The sequence below is a fragment of the Syngnathus typhle genome, linkage group LG19, assembly GCF_033458585.1.
Source record: "Syngnathus typhle isolate RoL2023-S1 ecotype Sweden linkage group LG19, RoL_Styp_1.0, whole genome shotgun sequence".
Taxonomy (NCBI): domain Eukaryota; kingdom Metazoa; phylum Chordata; class Actinopteri; order Syngnathiformes; family Syngnathidae; genus Syngnathus; species Syngnathus typhle.
The window spans coordinates 7294374-7318659 of record NC_083756.1 but is presented as its reverse complement, the minus strand read 5'-3'; the positions used below and the strand labels follow the sequence as shown (position 1 = coordinate 7318659).

Below are 24286 nucleotides of genomic sequence, written 5' to 3'. Positions count from 1 at the left end.
CGACTCGAATATACCGTTGTGCAGATGTCCCTTATGAAACATACTTCCATATCATAGTTGATTGCTATACTGTAAAATAATAAATCGGCTCCATCAGTTCTTAGAAATCAAACTTTCTCAAAGTTCATTACCTCAGCCAACTCACGTATTGGATTTACATAAATTTATTAGAGGTGCACATATTGGATATGGATGTAGCGAACGCTTATATTCCTGCTTGAAGATTAGATAACTCTTGTCCTCTTGCCCCTCCCCTTGCAAAGATCTTAAAAGGAGTGGTTTGCATGTTGGTCCATTTATTCTGACAGACGGCTTCACGTGCAACTTCAGTCAACATGGACTTTTCCAAAAATGCAACAGAACACCCAGAGCCTCTTAAAGCAGATGTGAAAGGTAGTTTTATTTTAATTTATCTTTTTAAATTCATTTGACTTTTATGATCATTTTCTTGTTTTACTTTTATTTTAGGGAACATCCCCGCTTGGTTGCAAGGCACATTGCTACGCAATGGCCCTGGGATCTTCTCCATTGGGGATACCAGTTATGACCACTGGTTTGATGGCATGTCCATAATGTACAGCTTCTCCTTTAAGGATGGTGAGTTTCTGAGTGTATACTTTGTGTTTGTGTATTGAATTAAAACTATTTTGTGTCACAGGTGAAGTGACCCACAGAAGTAGGTTCCTGAGAAGTGACACCTACAAATCCAACATGGAGTCCAACCGGATTGTTGTGTCAGAAATGGGAACGATGGCTTATCCTGACCCGAGCAAAAACTTTATTGTCAAGTAAGTATTGCTCTATATCCAAGCGGCAACAATTTGAAAAATATTTATAACTAACTGTAGTGTCGTGATAATTAGACACTACCCCTTTAAGAGACGGAGGAAGTGAGAGGGCATAAAAACAGAGAGCGGGAGAGTTGTAATAAAACAGAACGAGCGAGGAGTCAATGTTGCACTACCTGTAACTATGAATGAAAGTTATTAAAGCTTCAACTTCAAAGATCTAAACTGAGAGGACATCCAGTTTCTACAATGGCGACGAGGATATTGCGCGACTGACGTAAATGGATCCCCGCGACGGAGTTTCTACCGCTCACAACTGTTAGCCTGCTGGAGCGCAGGATAGCCGCTTTGCTGGTGACGGTCTCGTGAGTAAACGGCCGTATGGCGGACGTAGTTTGATGCTGGAATATCTCCGGTACGAAGCTGTTTTACTATCTGGCCTCGCATCTTAAGAAAGAAGACGCCATCGTCTAGCTAATGACGCTCGCACTATAGTCGGGAGAGACGTGCTATTGCCTATCGCAGACGAAGGGGCTAGCAACGGCTACACACGTGGACGTGACTGGACGGTGGTATTCCTGTGGGAAGACAAAGAAAACGCTGTCGAACAAACCCTATTGTGACAATGGCGGGTGTGGCTGGATTACCCGCATTCCCCCTTTTTGATGTACACGCAGAGTCGGCTTCCCTTTCCCTGAAATGGACGAAGTGGATGAGGAGATTTGAGACATTTCTCACGGCGGCTGCCATAACTGATAAAACAAGAAAAAAGGCTATGCTTCTGTACTACGCTGGGGAACAAGTGCAGGATATCTTTGAGACTTTTCCTGAAAGAGGCCAACCAGGTGATTTCGATAAGGCAGTACAACTGCTCACCGAATATTTCAGTCCAAGTCATAATGTAGAATATGAAATCTATGTATTTAGACAATCAAAACAAAACCCAGGTGAAACTGTTGATGCTTTTCACACCAGACTGAGACAGCTATCTCAGAATTGTGAATTCACTAATGTAGACAAGGAAATTAAGTCTCAGATAATACTCTGCTGCACATCATCACGTCTCAGGAGAAGGGCACTGAGAGACCCGGACATGACTCTGAAAGGTCTATTGGATCTGGCCCGAGCTTTCGAGACATCGGAACTTCAGGCGTCTGGCATTGAAAACAATCGAGATACTGGACATGTTGCAGCCATGCTCTATTCAAGACGCAGAGGATGGAACACCTCTGAACGCCGTATGGAAAACATGGACCGTAGAGATCAGCCAGGGATGAAATGTAGGAATTGTGGAGGTGCGTTTCCTCATCAGGGTGGTCAGGCAGCATGTCCAGCGAAAGGTCTACAGTGTCGGACATGTGGAAAATTCAACCATTTCGCCCGCTGCTGTCTCTCCGGCCCTGGCATGAAGGTGAAACACCGTCAACATGGACAGAAAATGGAACCGACACAGAGCGCACAAGAGGTGTCGTGGCCTAACAGGCGCAGACAAGTCAAAACTATTGTTGCTGACGGTGCTGACACCGCGCCCATAAGTCATCTCGCGGCTGATGACTCGAGCACGGATGATGAGTACATCTTTGTCACTAGAGCTGCGGAGGGGAGAAAACCACCAGTGAGGTCAGTCATGGTAGCTGGTGAATACATTGATGTTCTTGTTGATTCGGGAGCCTCAGCTGATCTCCTGGATCGAAGAGCCTACGGCGCGTTGAAAACGAAACTCAAACTGGAGCAGTCAAGCAAAAGGATATACCCTTATGGTACAAACGTTCCCCTTTCCCTTCGTGGTAAGGTCACCACAACAGTCTCTGCCAATGGGAGAACAGCTCAGGCAGCATTCTACGTTGTTGATGGAGACCACGGCTCGCTGCTGGGCCATGACACTGCAACTAAACTAGGTCTCATACAGGTGCAACCTTACAAGCTCAAAATTGTTCACAAACCTGGAAGATCAAACTCGGCAGACTACGTGTCACGCCATCCACAAACACTTCACACGCCCAGTATCACAGATGACGTGGACACTGGAATGCATGTCTCCGTCATTGCTACACATGCAGTACCCAAGACTGTGCATCAACCGCTGCGAATGTCTGAACTCCAACAGGGGCCTTGGGAGGATGTTGCGGTGGACTTCTGTGGCCCCTTTCCTTCAGGTGACTACCTGTTAGTCCTCATGGATGAGTGTTCGAGGTTTCCCTTTGTGGAGATTATGCCATCTACATCGGCATGCAGACTCATCCCTGTCATGGACAAAATCTTTTCGACAGTGGGAATCCCAAAAGTGGTGAGGAGCGGTAATGGGCCCCCATTCTCGAGCAAGGCTTTTTCGGACTTTGCAAGATACCTTGGATTCCACCACGGGAAGGTAACCCCCTACTGGCCACAGGCCGACACTGCGGTTGAAAGGTTCAACAGGACTCTGACCAAAGCGATCCACACAGCTACGCTGGAAGGCAAGCCGTGGAAGCAAGAGCTGTACAAGTTCCTCAGGGACTACAGGGCAACACCTCATCATACCACCAACCGGCCTCCGGCTGAGGTGTTCTATGGTCGGCCCATAAGTATAAAGCTGCCGTCCATCTCTCATCCCCCCAGTGATGATGATCTCCGTCGGACAGATGGATTGAGGAAGGACAAAATGAAGAAGTATGCGGACGAAAGGAGGAACGCATCACACTCTGTGCTCAAGGAGGGTGATGTTGTCCTAATACAACAGAGGAAGACGGGAAAACTTGTGACGCCCTTCAACCCAAACCCCTACAAAGTCATCGCAGTGAACGGAACGATGGTCACTGCACAGAGACAGGACCACAGACTCACAAGACATAGATCGCACTTCAAACTCTTGAAGCACAAACCGGAAGTCCCATTCACAACAGGAGACGGTGATAACTGTGATGACGACAGTGTTAATGGACAAGCAGGTGATCCCGAACACGTTAACCTTGAAACCAGGAGGCGACGCCCTGTGAGGGTAAACAGACGACCGCCTCAGACTCATCACTGAGATATAGCAAAGGCCATAGAGTGATGAGACACTGACAAATTCTCGCCACCGTTATGTTTGTTATCGACACAAGAGTAATGTGTGTTCAGTACTGCTCAGAGATGTTAAGCTTAGTTATTTGTTAAAGTGTTTGTATATCTGATTTTGAATTCATAGTATAATACGGAATCACAATTTTACATGACTGTATTTTGGAAACCACTTTATTTCAATTGTACATTCTGTCAGGGTAAGTAAAGCTGAAACTAAGGAAGGACATTTCATTTAAAAGAAAAGGAGAGATGTAGTGTCGTGATAATTAGACACTACCCCTTTAAGAGACGGAGGAAGTGAGAGGGCATAAAAACAGAGAGCGGGAGAGTTGTAATAAAACAGAACGAGCGAGGAGTCAATGTTGCACTACCTGTAACTATGAATGAAAGTTATTAAAGCTTCAACTTCAAAGATCTAAACTGAGAGGACATCCAGTTTCTACACTAACCAGGTGAATATAGCTTTTTGGACTTCAACTCTCATCAATCATGACTTCGGGAAAACTTCTTTTCTTTCAAGGGCAATTACCTTAATCAACCACACGGTGCCCGACTTCACTGACAACGGCGCCAGCAATTTTATCAAATATGGTCAGGATTATTTTGCCACTTCAGAGACCAACTACATTCGTAAAATTGACCCTGTCACCCTGGAAACTCAAGATAAGGTAAGGCTCATCTGTCTCAAGAAAAAAAAAAAAAAAAGTGATGGTCTTCAGGAGGTGGATTTTTCCCCACTCAGGTGGACTACATGAAGTTTGTCCCTGTGAATTTGGCTACGTCTCATCCACACTACGACAAAGAGGGTAACGCTTACAACATGGGTACTTGTATAGCTGAAAAGGGCAAGACAAAATACCTTCTGTTCAAAGTCCCCGCTGTTCCTCAGAAAGGTAAATGATGACCTCCTCTACTTTGTCCTCACAATCTGCCGTCAAAATGCAATTTGCATGCACTTCAAACAACAACAAAAATGGCAGTGACTCACATTTGAAAACGTAGCGGCAAAAAAATGTGCGACTGATTCTTCTCAAACCTCACAGACAAAGACAAGAACGTCCCCGCTTTGAAAAATGTGGAGGTGATCTGCTCAGTGCCCTGCCGTTCCCTCCTGTCGCCAAGCTACTACCACAGCTTCGGCATGACGGACAACTACTTCATCTTCATCGAGCAGCCTTTCAAATTGGACATTGTCAAAATGGCCACCGCCTACATGAGAGGAGTCAACTGGGCCAGCTGCTTGAAGTTCTGTCCAGAAGACAATGTAAGCGCTGCCTTTCATTTAGCACCACTGAACATCTTAAAGATTCTAAAACTCAAATTGATTCCCTTCAGACTTTGATCCACCTGATCGACAGAAAGACCGGCAAGGTGGTGGAGACCAAGTACTACACTGAAGCTCTGGTCGTCTACCATCACGTGAATGCTTTCGAGGTCGACGGTTGCGTCGTATTTGATGTCATCGCCTACAAGGACAATGGCCTTTATGAGATGTTTTACCTGAGCAAGCTGAATGAAAAGGCGGGTCCACATGAGAAAACCTACTCCCAACCAAGCTACAGGAGATTTGCTCTTCCTGTTCAACCAAACAAGGTAGGAGGAAGACATGAACATTTCACTTTGATTCCAAAGGGGACTAAGTTGTACTGGCGTGCAGGGTGCGGCAATCGGAGAGAACCTCGTCAAATTGACCTGCACCACAGCCACAGCGGTAAAAGAAAAAGAAGGCAAACTAACATGCAAAGCAGAGGTGCTCCGTGAAGGTAAACATCATGCTAGTCTTAGCAATCTATTTATGTTTTGTAATTACAAATTTTTTTTCACCATCATCAGGGATCGAACTGCCCCGAATTAATTACGATCTCAACAGCAAGAAACACCGCTTTGTGTATTGCAACTGCGTTGAGGAATCGGCGCTTTCAAAAGAGGTACAATTCATTCAAAAGAACGATTGGAATTACTTGCAAAGTTTTAAAAGTAAGGAAAGGCATTGTTCACAGCAACCTTGTTTTTTTTTTTTCCTAACTAGCATAAATGGTAAAACCACAAGGTGGGGGAAACTATTAAATATTGACTTCGAAGCTGCTCAAACAAAACGCAACCCCCTTGGCCTTGCTTACGATACCCATGGGTGGTCTTCATTTGGCAAAGTTAAGCACAGAGTGAACACAAACAATGGGAAGAAAGGAAGTCTATTAGACTTGAGGAGCACAGAAACTATACTTTAAAGAGCTTCCCCTGATTCTAAGTGAATGCCCAAATCACTCCTCTGACGTCAAAAGAGAGGAAACTCGCACATGCACTCATCTACTTCCTGTCAACAGGAAGATGTTTATTCTTCCGACCAACATCCTTGTCATCCAAGGTCACTCATGTAACAATATAGTACATCTTTCTTGATAATTAATGTCATAAATCCAGATAACATAATTGCTTAATTGTGGTAAATGGTTCCTTATCAACATCCACGTTTTTGGTCGTTAAATGTAAGCAAATCTTATCGCTCAATAATTTATTCCAATTGGTATCTTCTAAGAATGCGACTTTATAACTCTTATCCATATACAGCAAACGTGTAGCCTGCAACTGTACAAAGGTGAAACGATAACTTTCTACAATCTTAAGTCAAACTTGACATATTTGTAATAAATTGTGAATTAAGCTCAAGTGTGATCTTTTGGTGTAGATTTCCAAATTTGACACAGACACCAAGCAATTGTTGACCTGGGGTGAAGAAAACTGCTGGCCGTCCGAGGCAGTATTTGTCCCCAGGCCGAATGGCGAGTCAGAAGATGATGGTAAGAGTTCCTATTTGAAGTCAACCCCTAAATTTTCACAATGGATAAAAACTAATGAATTATATAGACACTTGACTTCACTGTCTTCCTTTTTTTCCAGGTGTGGTTTTATCATCCGTAATCAACGCCAATCCCGACCAGTTGAACTTCATCTTGGTTCTCGATGCCAGAACATTCAAGGAAGTAGCTCGGGGTTATGTGAACGCTGAGCTCCGGAAGGACATGCATGGATTTTTTATCCCTGAAGGAAATTAGCTGACTATTCTTTATTAATGAGCATCAATATGCATTTTAGGTGGGGGAAAAAAACTTTGTCAATGACACTCCATTGTTGTAGGGACAACGAGACAAAGTGATAAGGATGATATCGATTTTTTTTCAAAATGTTATTTCTTACATTGTATAATATCCACTTTATTCTTGTGTATCCCTTTGGCTTTCCTTTTGTGCCTCTTGTTTTCACTGGAAAAATATATGCATATTAAACTTACACAATAAATCCATGCAACTCACACTGTGTGGAAGAATTCAAGCACATGACATTTTTTTTTACAAAAAAACAAAAACAAGATCTGCGTATGATACATGTAGTAATATTTGTATGGACACCCCAGTCCGCTAAGTGGCGCTAATGCGTTATAACGCGGATTGCCAGCCACTGTTTTCATCAAAGAAGACAATGTTATTTCCGGTTTCTACCATGACAACTACGAAAGTAACTGACATGTGAAAACAATAAGATAAGAATTCATCAAGAAAAGGGCTTTTAAGTTGCGAATATGGGGAAAAGGGATCGAGGTGAGTGAGATATGGCTCGTTTAGACTCTGGCTCGAACCTTTTAAATGCGTTGTAGACATGTAGTACTGCTTTATAAAATACTGCCATTAGTGAGGATATTGCCAACATGACTACATTTAATATCGCTCGAATTCCACTTTACGCTGCTTCGTATGCTCACATAACGTTATCAACAATGTGTTGGCAATACTGCGTTTGGTTTATAAATATCTGTGTTGATATATCCTCGAAACGACGCAAATATTGTGTATCGTCATACGTATTAAATATGTGATGGTCTACAGAGAAGAAGTCGAAAAAGCGTTTCTATGAGGAGGAGGAAGATGAAGAAGAGGTGGGAAGTAGCAAATCGCAGGATGGCATACCCGCTGCTGCGGGGAAACAAGTGGATGAATCCACCACCAAGATGGATGAATATGGAGCCAAAGATTATCGTGCTCAGATGCTTCTGAAGAACGATCACACCTCAAGACCCCTCTGGGTGGTAAGATGCCCTTTTAGACTTTCAGGATGAATTCAAGGTCAATGTTCTTTGTTGTTCTAGTTCATTTTTTCTTCTGCAGGCTCCAGATGGACACATCTTTCTAGAAGCATTTTCACCAGTGTATAAGTATGCACAGGATTTTTTGGTAGCCATTGCAGAGCCGGTTTGCAGACCCACCCACATACACGAGTACAAGTTAACAGCATATTCACTGTATGCTGCTGTCAGTGTGGGGCTGCAGACCTCTGATATAGTGGAGTATCTGCAGAAACTCAGCAAGACCTCCGTGCCTGATGGAATCGTGCAATTTATTAAGGTATCAATAAAGCTGATTCTCAGATGATCAACTCTTGAAATGAGGTTTTTGTTTGTGTTTGAATGTATTATTTGATATTTTTTCCCCCCAGCTCTGCACTGTGAGCTATGGCAAAGTCAAGTTGGTGCTCAAGCATAATAGGTACAATACAATTCTCTTGACTGTTTTTATGTGGCTTTATTTTTCACTGTTCTTCTGCATGTCTGTCTTCAGGTATTTTGTTGAGAGCACGTTTCCCGAAGTGATTCAGAGTCTCCTGAAGGACGAAAAAATCCGAAAGTGTCGCCTCTGTGCTCCTGATGGGACAGACGGCGAGCTCATTACTGAGGTTCTTCGCAGCAAGTCAGCGGTATGCCCCCAATTAAATTGTTCTGCCCGAAAACTCTGCTGATTATTTATTTCCTCATCCATTATTTTTAGAACTGTCTTAAATATAAATATACTAAAAATTCTATTCCATGGTTCACTGTATTTCCTCAACAGATCTCCAAGACTGTTGAGGACAAAGAAGGTGCTTCCACCTCACAGCAGCCCGGTGATGGTCAAACGTCCGACCAACAGGTTCCTGAAGACATCTTCAGCTACTATGAGCAGATGGACAAAGAGGAAGAAGAGGAGGAAGAGACTCAGACCGTCTCTTTTGAAATTCAACAGGTGCAATTTGCATTTTTTTATTATTTGTGACTTTTCAAATCGACATTGTGGTTCTTTGTAGGATATGATTGAGGCGCTACAAAAGCGCTGCATTGAGCTGGAATACCCGCTCTTAGCCGAGTACGACTTTCGGAACGATACGGTCAACCCAGATATCAATATAGACCTGAAGCCGACTGCTGTACTACGACCCTATCAGGAAAAAAGCCTGCGCAAAATGTTTGGCAATGGACGCGCTCGTTCCGGAGTCATCGTGCTCCCCTGTGGTGAGAATACTTTTTTTTTTTTTTTATTGTTGGTAAACACACAACAAACACTGACAACATGATGCCACATGACTTGCTATGCAGGAGCGGGCAAATCTCTTGTGGGTGTGACAGCAGCGTGCACGGTACGCAAACGCTGCCTGGTGTTGGGTAACTCCTCCGTGTCGGTGGAACAATGGAAGGCCCAGTTCAAGATGTGGTCCACTATCGATGACTCTCAAATCTGCCGCTTCACCTCCGATGCCAAGGACAAGCCCATCGGTTGCTCAGTGGCCATCAGCACTTACTCTATGCTTGGCCACACCACCAAGCGCTCCTGGGAAGCCGAGAGGGTCATGGAGTGGATGAAAAGTCAAGAATGGGGTCTGATTATTCTAGATGAGGTGCACACCATTCCTGGTATGTTTCAATATCACTCATTCTGTTGTGTTGCCGGTGAAATTATTACCGTAGAAGACCATTTGTTTTGTGAGATTGTCTCATACTCACATTTTTTTTTTTCTCCAATGTGCTCTTTGTAGCCAAAATGTTTCGAAGCGTGCTGACCATCGTCCAGGCACACTGCAAACTGGGCCTCACGGCTACTTTAGTTCGAGAAGATGACAAGATAGTGGACCTCAATTTCCTAATTGGGCCGAAGCTTTATGAAGCCAACTGGATGGAGTTGCAGCGCAATGGCTACATAGCCAAAGTCCAGTGTGCGGAGGTGAAAGAGTCGTAGACCTCCCACCAGTTGCGTGTTCCAGAGCATGTTCTAGATTGTGTACACGTCCTAATCAAGATTTTTGCTATGTTTCAGGTATGGTGCCCAATGTCTCCCGAGTTTTACAGAGAGTATGTGGCCATCAAAACTAAGAAGCGCATCTTGCTTTATACGATGAATCCCAATAAGTTTCGGGCGTGCCAGTTTCTCATTCGCTTTCATGAACGGCGCAATGACAAGATCATCGTCTTTGCTGATAATGTCTTTGCCTTGAAGGAATACGCAATTCGCCTTAACAAGTATGTTTTGGGTTCTTTTTCAACCCCAAAAAAATAGACCTTTTTTTGTCATACAGTATTCAATTATGCGCTGTATTTGTCTGCTCAAGGCCCTACATCTATGGCCCGACCTCCCAAGGGGAACGTATGCAGATCTTGCAGAACTTCAAACATAATCCCAAGATCAACACCATTTTCATCTCCAAGGTAACAAACTCATGGAGTGCCCCTAAAGCTTTCAACATTAATCGATTAATGGACACCACACAGGTTGGAGACACATCATTCGACTTGCCAGAAGCCAATGTTCTAATCCAAATCTCCTCTCACGGCGGGTCACGGAGGCAGGAAGCCCAGAGACTTGGTCGAGTTTTAAGAGCCAAGAAAGGTTGGTCTGTGCCTCAAACTACGCTTACATGAAAAAAAGCAGACTCTCACGCCGTCTTTCTTCCTTTTTAGGAATGGTTGCAGAGGAATACAATGCATTCTTTTATTCGCTGGTGTCTCAGGACACCCAGGAGATGGCGTACTCCACCAAGAGACAGAGGTTCCTAGTGGACCAGGGCTACAGCTTTAAGGTATAGTTTACACATGGACATGAGTCAATATAAAATGGTACATTGACTTGCCATTTGAATTCTTTTTGTGAACAAGCTCCTAAAAGCCATGTATGTGTCTTAGGTGATCACACAATTGGCAGGAATGGAGGAAGAAGACTTGATGTTCTCCACCAGAGAGGAGCAACAGCAGCTCCTCCAAAAGGTCCTGGCTGCGTCCGATCTCGATGCTGAGGAGGAAGCGGTGGCAGGAGACATGGGTACAAAACCACAGGTGGGTGCAACAAAAATTTGACATACATGCTAAAGGGTCGTAATTAATCGTTGGCATTTTTGATTGCTCTTCTTCTTGAACAGTTTTCAAGGCGAACGGGGACTATGAGCTCCATGTCCGGTGCTGATGACACAGTCTATATGGAATATCAGGGTAAAAGCAAATTGTCTTCTCTCGGCAAAGGCATCCATCCGCTCTTCAAGCGCTTCAGGAAGTAGATGGACTGGATAAAGTTGTGACACAGAAGGTGACGTGAAGAGACAATGGTGCTTTGCGCATCCCCCTCCCAGTTCTGAGGTCGGTGGTTGGAATCAGGGCTTCGGCCATCCTCTGTCCATTTTACATGTTCTCCCAGGGCTTGTGTGGGTTTTCCCGCATGTCTGAAAAGTAGTCTGCCTCTCACAATAGGCTCCAGAAACTTTGACCCTAGTGAGAATAACATCTATGGAAAGTGACCCGTGTTTTCTTTTTCTACTACTTGAAGAGGTTTAAGTTAAAAAAAAAAAAAAAAAAAATGCAACATCATGTTGATGGTCTACCTAAATAAATGATTATAGAATCCTCAGGTAGGAACAACAGCTTTGTTTTATCCAGGAAACACAAAATAAAATGTAATCAATGAATGAAAATCCACCTAATTTTTCTCTTTCCAGCATTTAGCTCGTCCAACAAAAAAAGGTGCAGACTTCTTATAATCAGCAGCATACCTCATAAAGGTAACTATTCAAATAGTTCCATGACAAAACACACCAGCAAATTTAATTGGAATTATCGACACAATGGGTTTTTTTTAAACAATGAATTAAATTTTATTCTTTCAATCAAACAGATTTTTTGCTCAACAAACTGTACAAAATAATATCACAATCTTAGTTGGTAAACAATCCCTAAAAATGAAGACAATTACAATATGGAAACTGGAAAAGGACGTTTTCACATCGTCGTGCCATTAAATTTCGACAGAGTATAAAAATTGATTTCATTAGAATATTAGGTTTTTTACATTGTGTGCAATGCAAATTAGTAAAACATTTTTGTGGAGAATATTTGTACAGTAAGCAAGTAGTACATCCCCGGGCAGTTACTTCTGCTGACAAACTGTATATTGACTCATTACCGAAAAATGAATTAAAGAATGAGAGCTGGAATAGATCAAGCACTGGCAACAAAATGGATATGAAGAGGGTGCACTTAAGGAGGTTAATGAGCATGATTTAGAGTGATGCATTTACCAACATAAACAAAGATCCAATTTCATGTGAATCATTTCTGACAGTTGGAAGCAGGCAAAACAACAACGGTACGTACCATCAGTTCTGAGGTTTCTCCAAAAGAGGAACAACACGATGTTCAATCAACTCCTCAAAGTGCAGTGGTGTAGTGCTTCGTGAGAGCAGGATGTTTGAAACCAAAATGGCCTTCCCCAGTAACCTTTAATGGCCCCAGGCCCTTCTCTCCTTTCCTTCCAGGACCCTTGAGCATGTTTCTTACAAGCCCGCTTTGGCCTCTTAAGGAAAGGGGAGCTTGGGAAAGGGGCCTTTGAAGGAAATTGGAACATGCCTGAATGCAAAGAGATGACACTGAGGTTTCCATGGCGATTACACGCTCATGGCAGGAAGTCAGCGGGAGAGGCTTTTATGTTTAACACCATTAAGCACAAGTTGTGTTCGTTCACGGCTGTCGTTAGGAAACTTCGGTTTCGCTGGCCCGTTGCCTTCTCATTGGCTGTTTTCTTTTGATGAAGAAGACTTGGAATCTTCTTCACCTTCACCAGCTGGAGGACAGAAGAGCAAATTGACAAGTCAGTCACACACGTAACCTGCATCATTAGAAATGTGCTCCTTTATTCTAAAGGTCTTAACTCCACTATGTTTTTTTTTATTAGATGAAACAAAATGAAAGCTATTTGTGGAAAATGATATGAAATGACCAAATTTGGACATAAGAGGCTTCTGCATCATTCAGCTTATGTCTCTTAAAAAAAAAAGTCACTAAAACATAATGAATCACTGCAAAGTTCAAATCTAAGCTATGCATAATTATTTTACAAAGGCAGGAGGCGTACAGGATTTACTCCCCCTTACCGGGTTTGTTGATGTTGAGCTGTGCCAGGCTCTCCGACAAATCTGCAGGCTCCCCGGAGGCTGCTGGGATGTTGTGGATGGCGTTCCTGCGGCCAGACCGTTGAGAGGCGATGAAGTCCTCATAGGTCGCCTCCACATCCGTCATTTCTGCCACACCTCACCATGGCAGGGCCTGCACACGCTTGTGGGACAACAAAAAGAAAAAAGGTACGCCATGTCAAAAGAATTCCCTCAATACAAGCTTCTTCTCCTTTAGATGTTAATCTGTCCGATTTGGGTTCAACTTCTGTGTTGAGATTTGAATGCTCCCACTTTGCTCCTCAACATAGCACAAGGCTCTTTTCTGCTTTGGCTGCTGTGTCTTCATGAATAACCGATGCAAAGCAATGCAGCTTGTGTTTTTATTGTGCCCCAGTGGTCGGTTGCCCCACCAACAACAGCCTCAAATGACGTCTATTTTCAGACACATCTTTCACCATGTGAGTGAGCAATGGAACCCACGCAACTGATGTCAGGATGGGTGAGACCCCACAGATGTTGACCTAGGAATAGTAGGATGATTTATTTTACTTTATGTAGTATTTCTTTCGAAAGACTCCTGTCTCCGATGATGGAGTAGCATGGCTATTCAAATTCAATTAGGAGGACGAGGCCTCTCAATGATCCACTTTTATCTTTGGTGTGCTCATGTCCGATGCAATATTCATTTGGAGGCTTTCATAATTTAGACCTGCTTGCGCTCGTGATGCAGCCTGTCAAGCGGTTTAGTGTGTGAGTACGTGTGTCCAATGTGGGACCAAAGCTCAACGACATTATCTTGAAGCATAGACCAAACAACTGACGCAATCAAAAAAAAAAAAAAGATGTCATCAAAAAGTAAGGAAGAACAAACAATAAATCTGGAAAAATGAAAATGTCATTTTAGGTCATGTAAAAAAGATGAAAATATTTTAATCATAGATCTTACATTCAACACAAACACATAGTGGATGTCAACAAAAACATGTATATTAATGCAAACGTTTAAAATAACATCGTAAGAAGTTAGATTGGGTCCAGACAGAGAACCTTTCACAAGAGACGATCTTTTCCAATTTTTTGTAATAATGACAATGATTGACAACCTATACAAATATCATATGTGCTGAAAAATGCCACAATATTTCTATATTATTTGGAAGTTTCAACCGGAATATGAATTCCATTCAAAACATCCAAGATGTTTATGTTTGTCATTTGGTGAGCAACGATTGACAAAGAGACAAAAAGAATGCGTTGATTGCAAAACAGTGTGGCGAGATATAATACACAAAATACAAAACGATGACGCGCACATTGATTGTAATAATAAAGCGACATGCACGTCAATATTAAGACCGCTCAACCTTGCGTTGTAAACATCGCGTCATTTTGCAACATTGGAACAATGTGAATTATTATGCGGTACCTGTTAAGGTTTTAAAAGGCGTCCAAATAGTCGCATGTGGGGGATCTACATCAGATGGAGGAGCAGTCCGAGCGGTACCTCCTCCGTAATTCTCGTCACGCTCCCAAATAGGCTGACAATAGTGTTGGCTCGTGAGTGAACGAATCGTTTCAGTGAACGACAGTGAACGAATGAATCACTTCATACAGTGATTCGTTCTTTTTTCAATTCATATGACTTCAACCAGTAGGTGTCGGTAATGCCCATTGAAGCTGGTGCCACCTCGGCGTAAAACAAAACGAAGAAGAAAATGACGTCACTTCCCGTTCACGAACGAGTCGTGAATTGCATTTCCCGTTCGACAACTGAATGGATCTTTGAGTGAACCAATCTGTGAGTGTGTGATTCGCATTTCCAGTTCATCGCGAGAACGGATCAGTGAGGCAACGAATCCGGATTTTCCCGTTGGCGAACGAGTCAACGAGTGAACTGCCTACCTTCCTTTCCCCCGTGCATCAACGAGCGCCACTGCCCCCTGCTGTAGTAAACGCGCAATTACACTTTATTCTAGTACTGCCAAAAGAAAAGGCTGTTCCCCAGGCTCACACGCGCCCCCCCCCCAGGAATAGCACCGCGCCCCCAAGGGGGCGCGCCCGACTATTTGAGAAGCACTGGCCTAGGTGACTGATTCACAATTTGGTTTTGTCTGATATCAGAGATTAAATAAAGAAAACCAACTGGCTGATTGATTTGTTTTAATTGAGAGGAAAAAAAAACAGCAAAAGCATTTCACTAGCTGACCAGGAGATGGCGACAGCGTGGCATCTGAAGACCATGGATTGTTTGTTCTGCTATAGCCTAGGTGACTGATTCACAATTTGGTTTTGTCTGATATCAGATATTAAATAAAGAAAGCCAACTGGCTGATTGATTTGTTTTAATTGAGAGGGAAAAAAAACAGCAAAAGCATTTCACTAGCTGACCAGGAGATGGCGACAGCGTGGCATCTGAAGACCATGGATTGTTTGTTCTGCTATAGCCTAGGTGACTGATTCACAATTTGGTTTTGTCTGATATCAGATATTAAATAAAGAAAGCCAACTGGCTGATTGATTTGTTTTAATTGAGAGGGAAAAAAAACAGCAAAAGCATTTCACTAGCTGACCAGGAGATGGCGACAGCGTGGCATCTGAAGACCATGGATTGTTTGTTCTGCTATAGCCTAGGTGACTGATTCACAATTTGGTTTTGTCTGATAATAGATATTAAATAAAGAAAACCAACTGGCTAGTTGATTTGTTTTAATTGAGAGAAAAAAAAACATCAGCAAAAGCATTTCACTAACTGACCAGGAGATGGCGACAGCGCGGCATCTGAAGACCATGGATCGTTCTGCTATGCCGGTTTAAAAAAAAAAAAAAACGTAATTAGCTAGGGGTCAAAGGTCAAAGTTTACGGTTCAAAGTTCACCCAGGGGTCAAAGGTCGGTTCAAAGTTCACGGGGTCATGTGCACATTTTCGATTTTTAACTAGAGTTGAAAGTTCAGGTTTCAAAGGTCACCCAGGGGTCACCACGGGGTCACCACGGGGTCACCACGGGGTCACCGCGGGGCCACGGGGTCACCACGGGGTCACCGCGGGGTCACCGCGGGTTCAAAGTTCAGGGTTCACTTTTTTTTTTTTTTTTTTTTTTTTTAGGTTAACCTTTATTTAAACCAGTGCTTCTGAATTATTTTCTGTTACGCCCCCCCCCTAGCAAGAAGAAAACTATTCGCGCCCCCCCTCCCCACCGTGACTATCCTAACTTGTCTTGTAAGTCGTAAAATGTTGCACTGTCGCAAACGTGACAGAAGTAACAATGAGAGCGCCACTGCCCCCTGCTGTAGTAAACGCGCAATTACACTTTATTCTAGTACTGCCAAAAAAAAAGCCTGTTCCCCAGGGTCACACGCGCCCCCCCAGGAATAGCACTGCGCCCCCCACTATTTGAGAAGCACTGGACTAGACCAATGGTTCCCAAACTTTTGCAGGCTGGTGGCCCGTTGGCTCTCCAGTGAATTCCTACGAATTCCTTCCTATGCAGAAGTGAGAGAAAATCGACAAAAGTACAGCCCAAGGGCCGGTCTCTAACACTGGTCCCGTCGTGTCAGAGTCAAAGACGTTAACCACTCGAGCAAAGACTCGTGACTATGGCGGTGCCTTCACACATTTGTCATACAAAGCAGTTAACCAAATGGTACATTTTTGTTTTCATGCCCAAAGAAATAAAAACAAGGAATAAAACACCAGACAAGTTTTAACAGGTTCTTAATGTTTATTTAAATAATAATAATAACCACTCGACCAAATTGGCCACTCTACAACAGTAACGGCATGTAAAGAATGCGTGTATTCAGTTCCTGATGTTCTGCAGCGCATCTATGAGGCTCTTGTTGTAATCAGCCACTCGTTCGTAGACGTTCTTGGAAACAGAAGCAAAGTCGCTCTCCTGAGATTTCGACGCGATGACTGACGCTGCCGTTAAAGAAAACAGTCTGCAACACACATCCGAAAATAACACTGCTTTCGGGAAGGATACATTCTTTCATGACAAAGTTGTTCTGCTCCAAATGTTGCCATTTCCTCTCCAGGTTAGCCAACTACAAAGAAAGAAGGAAAATAAAAAATCATTAGTAAACGAGTGCATGGAAAGCTAATCCTTGATGCTCATGTACACTTTGTCTTTACTGTTTAAATAATTCAGCACAAATAAAACATTTTTTTTACTGCTACTTGGCTTCACTTGTATCCTGAATAAATGCTCCAAATGTGGCATACATGCTTATAGTGTACAAACCTGTGCATGGGTCTCATTTTCTTCCAGTTTGGCCTTTAGCACTTCATATTCCTCGCTCATCTCCTCCAAAAGTTGACGGAATGAATCTCGCCGTTGTGTGAGGGAAACTCGCTCTTCCTGGAGTCTCTGCACAAAGACATCACACCTTTGAACACTGGTGGAAAACTCATGCCTTGAGAACTCATTCATGGACAAGTGTTTTACCGTCTTCCTCTGGTCCGCTGTGTCTCTCAGGGTTTCCAGGTCCCTGTAGGTAAGCAGCTCAGACTCCATCTGTTTGACATTTTCCTTCAGAGTGTTCAGCTCGCCCGTGATTTTGCCCTCCAGCTGCTGGAACTTCTCCCGGTCCTGCTGCAGCCGTTGACACTCTGAGTAAAGCAAACGCAGGGCACACAATGGGATTTTGGCATGTGCCACGTGAAAGGTCAGGTGAAGACTACGGGTGGGGTCAGTTGTGGGTCTACCAGAGGTCAGTCCCTTGGCGGTGCTGGCTGACTGCGACACCTCCGTCTCCTTGGAGACCAACACGACTTGCATGTCTCTAAGCTCGCTGGCTGTAATTGTATCCACTCGACGAAGCCGCAACATATTCTGTACATGATAAAATACATGTAACCACACGATCCCTTTTGGTCTTTGCGTGTCTCCTACTCGACTCACCCTGCTGCAGTGCTCCAAGAGGGAGACGATGTTCTCCTGGCTCTGAGTCATCTTGTTCTGCTCCTGAGTCCTTAAATCCTCAAAAGTCTGCAGGAATCCTGGGAAAGAGCAATTCGGTATTAATCTATGTACATGTCATTTGTGTGAGCAGGTGGGTGTTACCATCAATTTCTTCTTCTTTCCTCTTCAGCTCCTTGTACTTCTGCTGACATTCCCCTTTGAAGGAAGACGTGCATAATGAGTTTAACGATTGTAGGCTTCTCTGGAGGATGTAGTAATATTTTCATACTGGCCACTTTTGTACACAATCTCTGACCGTGTAGCAACTTTCAGCATCTTACCTTGAGCTTCCTCCGAGTCCTGCTCGTGTTGTCGGATGTCTTCTGTAATTTGACCGGTCCTGTCTCGAATCTCCACCAGCCTGAACACACACGTGCCAATTCATAACACATAATTGTCAAATCTACCAAATCAATACGTACTGTCTGTCCATGCTGGCGATTTCCTGATTGTGCTCTTTCACCTGAAAAGTAAAGCATGAATGATGGTGTGGAGACTCACGTGGACAAGCGTAAGGAATAACAAAGCAACCTGTTTCAATAGTTTCTCTCGCTCCTCTTGAGGCGTGCTGAAGCTCTTGTGCTCCGCCTCCATGTTGTCCCGCTTTGCCTCCAACGTTGACAAAGTTTCGTGTAGCCGGACCACTTCCTGTTTTATCTGTGAATGGGCCAGCTCCTAGTACAAAAAAAAGACATGGAACAAAACATGCTACCTCAATCCATGATTTTTTTTTTCCTTTGCTCTTGTTTAGCGCTAACTCACTGCTTCGTATTCCTCCTTCCGGGTCAACAGGGCATCCAGTTCCTCTTGGAGAAGAGCCAGTTCCTAGGAGAGAACAAGACAGGGAAATTAAAGTAAGGTCCAGAATATGTGGATAGTTTTTTTTTTAGGATGATGCAGATTGCAATATTTGGCAAAATAAAACTCCAATGACCCATTCATCGAATGATTCATACAAAAAATATATATATTAAATAAAATTATTTTTTTCAGTGAGTCCCTTAACATTTACAAACAATACAGAGGTTGTGTTATTTTTGACATAAAAGAACTAATATCAGCCATTTAAATTATCCAGGCATGAAATGAAACTAAAGAAGTAACAATCTTTTTTCACTATAATACCAGCATGTTATACAAATAAAGTATCGGAGTAAATTTTACACTGCTAAAGAAAAGAAAAAAAACCTGTAGCAACTCCTCATTGGCTGTCGTCATGGTGAAATATTTCTCCTGCTTTGGAGCCGGCATGGCTTGGACAATTTCTTCGGCAACACGCCTTTCTTTCTTGATTTCTTCTTCAATAGCCCTGATAGCGTCCTCCCTTCTGCAGCACAAAGACAACAGCAGGTCAACCAAAGAAGCGTGCGTGACAACAACAAAATACTATGATGATATATTCTCATTTTTGGAAAATATATATTCTCATTTCTGAGTATATGGCGGCGTCTATGAAGGTGGTAGCAGGGGAGGGGAGCAATTAAAGAGTTAACATCACTTGAGAAACAAGGAAATGTGCAATGAGGATCGATTTCATCAAACGACTTTTCTCGACAGTCAAGCTTTCAGAGTTTACAAGGGTCCAAAGGTCTTTTGCTGTGCTCGCTGTTCCTCTAACTGGACAATAGCTTTGTGGTTCCTGTTCATAGAGATTAACACTAACAACTAACTGCAAGCGAGGGTAAGCGCACTTGTAGTTTTCTTAATGGTACAAGAAATAGCTGCTTTGTTCCGTATCCAGGGAAGATTATGGGCCAGCCTCAGCAATTTCTCCATCTGTTGTGCTCGGTCTGCCTTGTGGCGATTTTTGCAAAGAATAATCATGCTGTGGAAAATGCAAACGTAAGAATATCTATTTTTTTTTAAATTATTTTAAGTATAGTGCACACGCTAACCTATTTTCATGTATTCTGTGACAGGTCCGTAACTTAACTGCCACGCTTTTGGATGTGATCCCTTGTGGCAGCAGCAACTCATCTGTTACTAGCCTTGTGGTTGAGAGGAATCAGATTACTTTGTCAAATGAAGATAGACAAGCCCTGGCCAGTTATCCTCAACTTTTGGAGCTCCACCTGGATCTTAACCAGGTGACCAACATATCTGCTAGGTACTTGTCTGTTTTACCCAACCTCAGCGTGCTGTCGCTATCCAAGAACCAAATCAGCAGGTAAATAAGAAAAAAAAGGAAATGGTGAACATCAGCTTCTATTACACATTTGGTTTTAAATTGCATCTTTAGTTTTGAAGATGTATTTTTTTTTTATCATCATTTGACCAATAGAGAAACTTTTAACAGGCATTACGATCCATTTGGCTTTCATTACAGCCTCGTACCAGAGTCTTTCTATGGCCTTGAAGCACTCAGAATGCTAAACCTGTCCCACAACCTGCTGACAAGTCTGCCTGCAAAGCTATTCAGCGAGCTTAATAATCTACAGGTAACAAGTCATAGACTTGGATCCCTAGACAGTATTATGCAAAAGCGGTCTTGGGATTGCTTTAAGAATATCCCCCACCTACTCTGGACTCTACTAGGTGGTAGACCTTCAGGGCAACCCATGGAATTGCTCGTGCCACTTGCTGAGCAGCATTGAAGAAATACGAGCAGCGGGAGTCACCATTGGTAATAATCGTCATGATTTACGACTGTACGTTCAATCTCAATAGACGACTGGGATTCTGCCATGTTTGGATCCACATCAGGGCAAAACACGAAATGTGCGTCACCACGGCAACAGGCCGGGATGAATGTTTTGGAGGCTGAGTGCCATCCAACAGCAGCATCTTCCTCAAATTCAACATCAGGCACCATGGAGCCATCCAAGAAGCCAGACGTTTTGCTGACCATCGACCCAGACGACAGCAGTAAGAAATATTCCATTTTGAACTGGCTGCATGATTAACTGACTGACCAAGACTTGTCTTCAACAAAAACCAGACCAAATGCCTGCGTCGGGGAACACTTGGAAATTTGTGGCGTGTGTGGTGGCCTTGGCGCTGACAACATCCATGTTGGTGGTGTGTGCCATCAAAGGCCCCTCCTGGTACCGGCTCTTCCACAATTACAGACATAGACGACTGCAGCAAGAAGAGAACCAAGAGGACCGCCCAGCTTCAAGCATCTACTCAGAGACGGGGAGATGCATGACCCACCAGACCATCGCCTTCGAGAACAATAGGGCTGAGGGCGAGGAGGATGTGCACTACTTTGAGGATCCTTACATCAAGGCAGGGGAGTAACTGAAATGAAGGCCACAACGGGCCACTTGGAAATGTTATAGCATCACGTAAGAGCAATAAAATAGGATTATTACTTTTGTTACATTTCTTATTTTTAACGTCTTTTTTTTTTTAATGGAATTAAAATGATTCACTGGTATTTTATAGGTGTTTTGTAGTAGTTGATAGTGACGTAAAATGAGAGAAAGCGAGAATAAGGACTGAAAATGTGACTGGGGCAAAAGCACATGTTCAGCATTTAGAAAACACTTACTCTCGTCTCTCGATAAAGACGCTGTCGATGCTTTCCGCCTCTCTGTCGTTTTGGGCTTTCAGCTGTTTTGAAGAAAGAAAGTGATTCTTTTACATTTTACCAGAGGAACACTTCTTTTCTTGTTTACAAAGTCTACTTACACTGTTGTAGTCGTTGATCATTTCGTCCATGTCTGAGTTGGTGTTGAGTTTGTCCATCAACTGTCCATAAAATGACAATTATGAAGGAAATATTCGGCTTTCAAGAGCTCAGACGGCTTACCATGTTGTAGTCAGCAAGCTGGCCCTGCAGATCTCTGATTTCTGCAGCCAGACTTTCAGCTCTGGGGGAACAGATGACATTTTTTTTTTTTTTTTTTAAATCAACTACACCTCTGGCAACAGTGACGTCACTGACCTTTTTTCATAAGACAGATAGACGGAGTTCTCCTGGTTGAAGGTGTCGATTTCTTTGTGGAGTTTGCTGATCTCTGTGGTCAACTCGTTGATTTTACTCCTAACAGCACAAACACGAGTCACATCTTTGATTTAGAGGGATCCATATTTGCTAGTTACCTGAGAAGACCCAAGTAATAAGACTTGTCCAGGATTTGTCTCTGGGGTCCTTCATGGGGGTGGAGACGACATGGTAGTGAGAGAAGATCAAAAAAGACAATTCATTACATCATCATCCAAGATGATCAGAATCAATCAAAGCCAAGAAAAACTTGTTCTTACCCTTCAACCCGGTCTTCATGCCGCTGAGGCCCTGTTGGGTCACAGGCCTATCAGCCACTTTAATCTGTGCGGACAGGATTCCCGGAGTGCTTATCAGAGTCCTCACACCAGGATGAAGACTAGTACCTGGAATCTGCATCTGAATAATGATAAGACACTTACATGCAGTATGTGCAAAAAAACAGCTGAGCCAAGGTGGAGTTCACAGTCACACTTTTAATGCATGATGGCAAACTCGTCATACCCCAGTTGGTATACGTATGGCTGTAGGAGGAGGTCGAACAGCTGTTAAAGGTCTCCCTACGGCTGATCCAGCTCGGCTCATAGGCCGACCCATACTGGAGGGAGGTCGTTGACTCGCCATAATGCTGTAACCTGTTATCACATGACATATATATAGAGAGAGAGATATATAAATATATATATTGTAAAAGGGAATATGACTATGCCGCATCACAGCGAGTGATCCAGTCCTGCATGCATGGATGCTTTTGGGAGAAATGCTATTGATGTAAAAACATAAACATTTTGGCTGAGTTTGTCAAAGCCTTATCTTAATATAACGGTGCACAGCTTCGACGTGAAGCATGCTAACGAGGCTAACAGTTACATTTACAGTGTACAAGACTTTGCACGTAAACTCGATAGTTTACCAGTAAACCTGAACGATTTAAGGTTTATGGATCACGAGACGTGAGTGTTCTGTATAGGTAAATATGACCACCGTAAGCATGTTAATCACATGTTGATAGCAGTCAAGCAATCACTTTTTGTACATGAGAGCCAAGCCACTAAAAGACTGTGCGCTGACTGTTTTATCGATGACATTATTTTTGCTAAAACATTCAAGAATAAAATACCTTTTATTGCAGTTTCTCCTTTACGCCGATATTTAAAATACGAGTGCCATTTGTCTCCAGAGCTAGCAAAAAGAAACCACCAAGTTTGTTGTTAGACGTTACTGCGGCAACTCTCTTCTTCGGCTCTCTTTGGGCGTCGTTGAAACACGAAAACGCGTAATACTGCCACCAACTGTCAATATTGCATAATGACAGGCCCTGTTTATCTTTACTGAACGACTTGCTATATATATTGTCCTTGTTTTTACAAGTTATGCCAATATTCCTATAATACCCGCACGACTAATTTGACTTTACGGGACATTGAGACCTCCCTTGATTTAGGGTGACCCTAACCATGCAGGAATGTTGCTTTATTGATTTGTTTATTTTGGCATGCATCACGGTTTTCATTGTATGCACTGAACAAATACAGAATAGATGATTAGATGACACATTGATCGACACTTTAAATCATCTTTTGTACAAAAATTAAGAATCAAATTTCATACACAACACACAAAAGCAGTATTTCAATTTTCAAAACAGTGCGCGTGCGCACGAGTGTTGCGCGTCTATGTCGCGCACCAAAAGCTGGCGTCACGGCATTGACGCGCGCCACAACAATCGTCTTCTTGGTTGAAACATCATCACGTGATCATAATAAAGTGAATATGTTGCAAAACATGCCCATTGTATTCTTTTAGTGTCAGTAAGAATTAAATTGCACCAAAATGCGATCCGTAAAATGACACTAAAATGTGATCCACATTCCTTTGCACAACCAGACTCAGCAAGTGTAATAAAAATAAATGAAATACTCCCCAAAATAAAACACTTAATCAGACTTTATACGTTGTGCCACGGCCATTGTTGGGCGTTTAGGATACGAGTATGCCCACTTTTACCAGCGCAAAATGACATGGTCGCGATCGTGTTTTGTGCAACTAATAAAAGTACAAACGCAACACTCACGGATTTCAGCGTCGGAATAAATAATAACACGTTCAAGAATGCGTAAACAGAATTGTTGTAAGAATAAGGAAAACGTGTTTGAAGCGATATTGTTAGTCGGCTTCATGCAGATACGCCCGACACAGTATATGCTTCATATCCACAGGGAACGCCACTTGGGGAGTGATGGAGCCAGATCTCTTTCGCAACATTCTCAGTTCTTCCCCCCCCCCCCCAACTATTTTGCAATGGTACCCCA

General features: G+C 43.0%; 5 protein-coding genes across 7 annotated transcripts; 3 read left to right on the top strand and 2 right to left on the bottom strand.

The window, feature by feature from the left end:
- The first annotated feature begins 273 nt into the window (after nucleotides 1–273).
- bco1 (beta-carotene oxygenase 1) lies at nucleotides 274–7140 on the top strand. Its single transcript, XM_061265909.1, has 11 exons — nucleotides 274–393; nucleotides 469–597; nucleotides 659–788; nucleotides 4351–4498; nucleotides 4573–4723; nucleotides 4874–5094; nucleotides 5166–5423; nucleotides 5488–5593; nucleotides 5664–5758; nucleotides 6517–6628; nucleotides 6729–7140. Exons 1-11 carry the CDS (start codon nucleotides 336–338, stop codon nucleotides 6881–6883), a joined length of 1563 nt encoding a protein of 520 aa, XP_061121893.1. The 5' UTR covers nucleotides 274–335; the 3' UTR covers nucleotides 6884–7140.
- Nucleotides 7141–7286: 146 nt separating this feature from the next.
- Nucleotides 7287–12115, top strand: ercc3 (excision repair cross-complementation group 3). Its single transcript, XM_061265907.1, has 15 exons — nucleotides 7287–7426; nucleotides 7712–7911; nucleotides 7991–8227; nucleotides 8319–8368; nucleotides 8441–8576; nucleotides 8711–8881; nucleotides 8943–9147; nucleotides 9232–9546; nucleotides 9669–9853; nucleotides 9947–10149; nucleotides 10239–10335; nucleotides 10399–10516; nucleotides 10588–10706; nucleotides 10810–10959; nucleotides 11043–12115. The coding sequence occupies exons 1-15, from the start codon at nucleotides 7408–7410 to the stop codon at nucleotides 11175–11177; spliced, it is 2340 nt and encodes a 779-aa protein (XP_061121891.1). The 5' UTR covers nucleotides 7287–7407; the 3' UTR covers nucleotides 11178–12115.
- Nucleotides 12116–12578: 463 nt separating this feature from the next.
- On the bottom strand, nucleotides 12579–14926 carry LOC133144012 (cAMP-dependent protein kinase inhibitor alpha-like). Its single transcript, XM_061266359.1, is given in 3 exon segments — nucleotides 12579–12733; nucleotides 13044–13224; nucleotides 14491–14926. Coding segments are annotated over 2 exon segments (300 nt in total). The 5' UTR covers nucleotides 13189–13224; nucleotides 14491–14926.
- A 1837-nt stretch (nucleotides 14927–16763) lies between these two features.
- On the bottom strand, nucleotides 16764–23228 carry ift74 (intraflagellar transport 74). Of its 2 annotated transcripts, none has more exons than XM_061266189.1 (20): nucleotides 23095–23228; nucleotides 22479–22609; nucleotides 22235–22373; nucleotides 22073–22121; nucleotides 21915–22013; nucleotides 21780–21840; nucleotides 21659–21718; nucleotides 21519–21580; nucleotides 19214–19352; nucleotides 18788–18850; nucleotides 18557–18700; nucleotides 18448–18488; nucleotides 18307–18386; nucleotides 18128–18181; nucleotides 17966–18063; nucleotides 17770–17896; nucleotides 17510–17673; nucleotides 17306–17431; nucleotides 17048–17108; nucleotides 16764–16977 (listed from the first exon to the last, which is right to left on the bottom strand). In XM_061266189.1, exons 2-20 carry the CDS (start codon nucleotides 22596–22598, stop codon nucleotides 16862–16864), a joined length of 1803 nt encoding a protein of 600 aa, XP_061122173.1. In that variant the 5' UTR covers nucleotides 22599–22609; nucleotides 23095–23228; the 3' UTR covers nucleotides 16764–16861. The 2 variants fall into 2 exon arrangements, with proteins under 2 accessions (XP_061122173.1, XP_061122172.1); XM_061266188.1 differs by having other exon boundaries at nucleotides 22479–22628; nucleotides 23095–23213.
- Nucleotides 19548–21409, top strand: LOC133143916 (leucine-rich repeat-containing protein 19-like). 2 transcript variants are annotated; one of them, XM_061266191.1, is made up of 7 exons: nucleotides 19548–19706; nucleotides 19767–19867; nucleotides 19945–20192; nucleotides 20352–20463; nucleotides 20561–20648; nucleotides 20729–20890; nucleotides 20964–21409. In XM_061266191.1, exons 2-7 carry the CDS (start codon nucleotides 19775–19777, stop codon nucleotides 21263–21265), a joined length of 1005 nt encoding a protein of 334 aa, XP_061122175.1. In that variant the 5' UTR covers nucleotides 19548–19706; nucleotides 19767–19774; the 3' UTR covers nucleotides 21266–21409. The 2 variants fall into 2 exon arrangements, with proteins under 2 accessions (XP_061122175.1, XP_061122176.1); XM_061266192.1 differs by having other exon boundaries at nucleotides 19555–19867.
- Nucleotides 23229–24286: the final 1058 nt, after the last annotated feature.

Coding starts and splice junctions, on each gene's coding strand:
- ercc3 (XM_061265907.1), top strand. Junction 10,150..10,238: donor TACGCAATTCGCCTTAACAA/GTATGTTTTGGG, acceptor TGTCTGCTCAAG/GCCCTACATCTATGGCCCGA. Junction 10,707..10,809: donor ACCAGGGCTACAGCTTTAAG/GTATAGTTTACA, acceptor TATGTGTCTTAG/GTGATCACACAATTGGCAGG.
- ift74 (XM_061266189.1), bottom strand. CDS start 22,598: ATGGCGAGTCAACGACCTCCCTCCAGTATGGGTCGGCCTATGAGCCGA. Junction 22,014..22,072: donor TATTACTTGGGTCTTCTCAG/GTAACTAGCAAA, acceptor TTGTGCTGTTAG/GAGTAAAATCAACGAGTTGA. Junction 18,701..18,787: donor GGAAGGAGGAATACGAAGCA/GTGAGTTAGCGC, acceptor TTTTTGTACTAG/GAGCTGGCCCATTCACAGAT.
- LOC133143916 (XM_061266191.1), top strand. CDS start 19,775: ATGGGCCAGCCTCAGCAATTTCTCCATCTGTTGTGCTCGGTCTGCCTT. Junction 19,868..19,944: donor ATGCTGTGGAAAATGCAAAC/GTAAGAATATCT, acceptor ATTCTGTGACAG/GTCCGTAACTTAACTGCCAC. Junction 20,649..20,728: donor AGCAGCGGGAGTCACCATTG/GTAATAATCGTC, acceptor GATCCACATCAG/GGCAAAACACGAAATGTGCG.
- bco1 (XM_061265909.1), top strand. CDS start 336: ATGGACTTTTCCAAAAATGCAACAGAACACCCAGAGCCTCTTAAAGCA. Junction 789..4,350: donor AGCAAAAACTTTATTGTCAA/GTAAGTATTGCT, acceptor TTTTCTTTCAAG/GGCAATTACCTTAATCAACC. Junction 5,424..5,487: donor TTCCTGTTCAACCAAACAAG/GTAGGAGGAAGA, acceptor ACTGGCGTGCAG/GGTGCGGCAATCGGAGAGAA.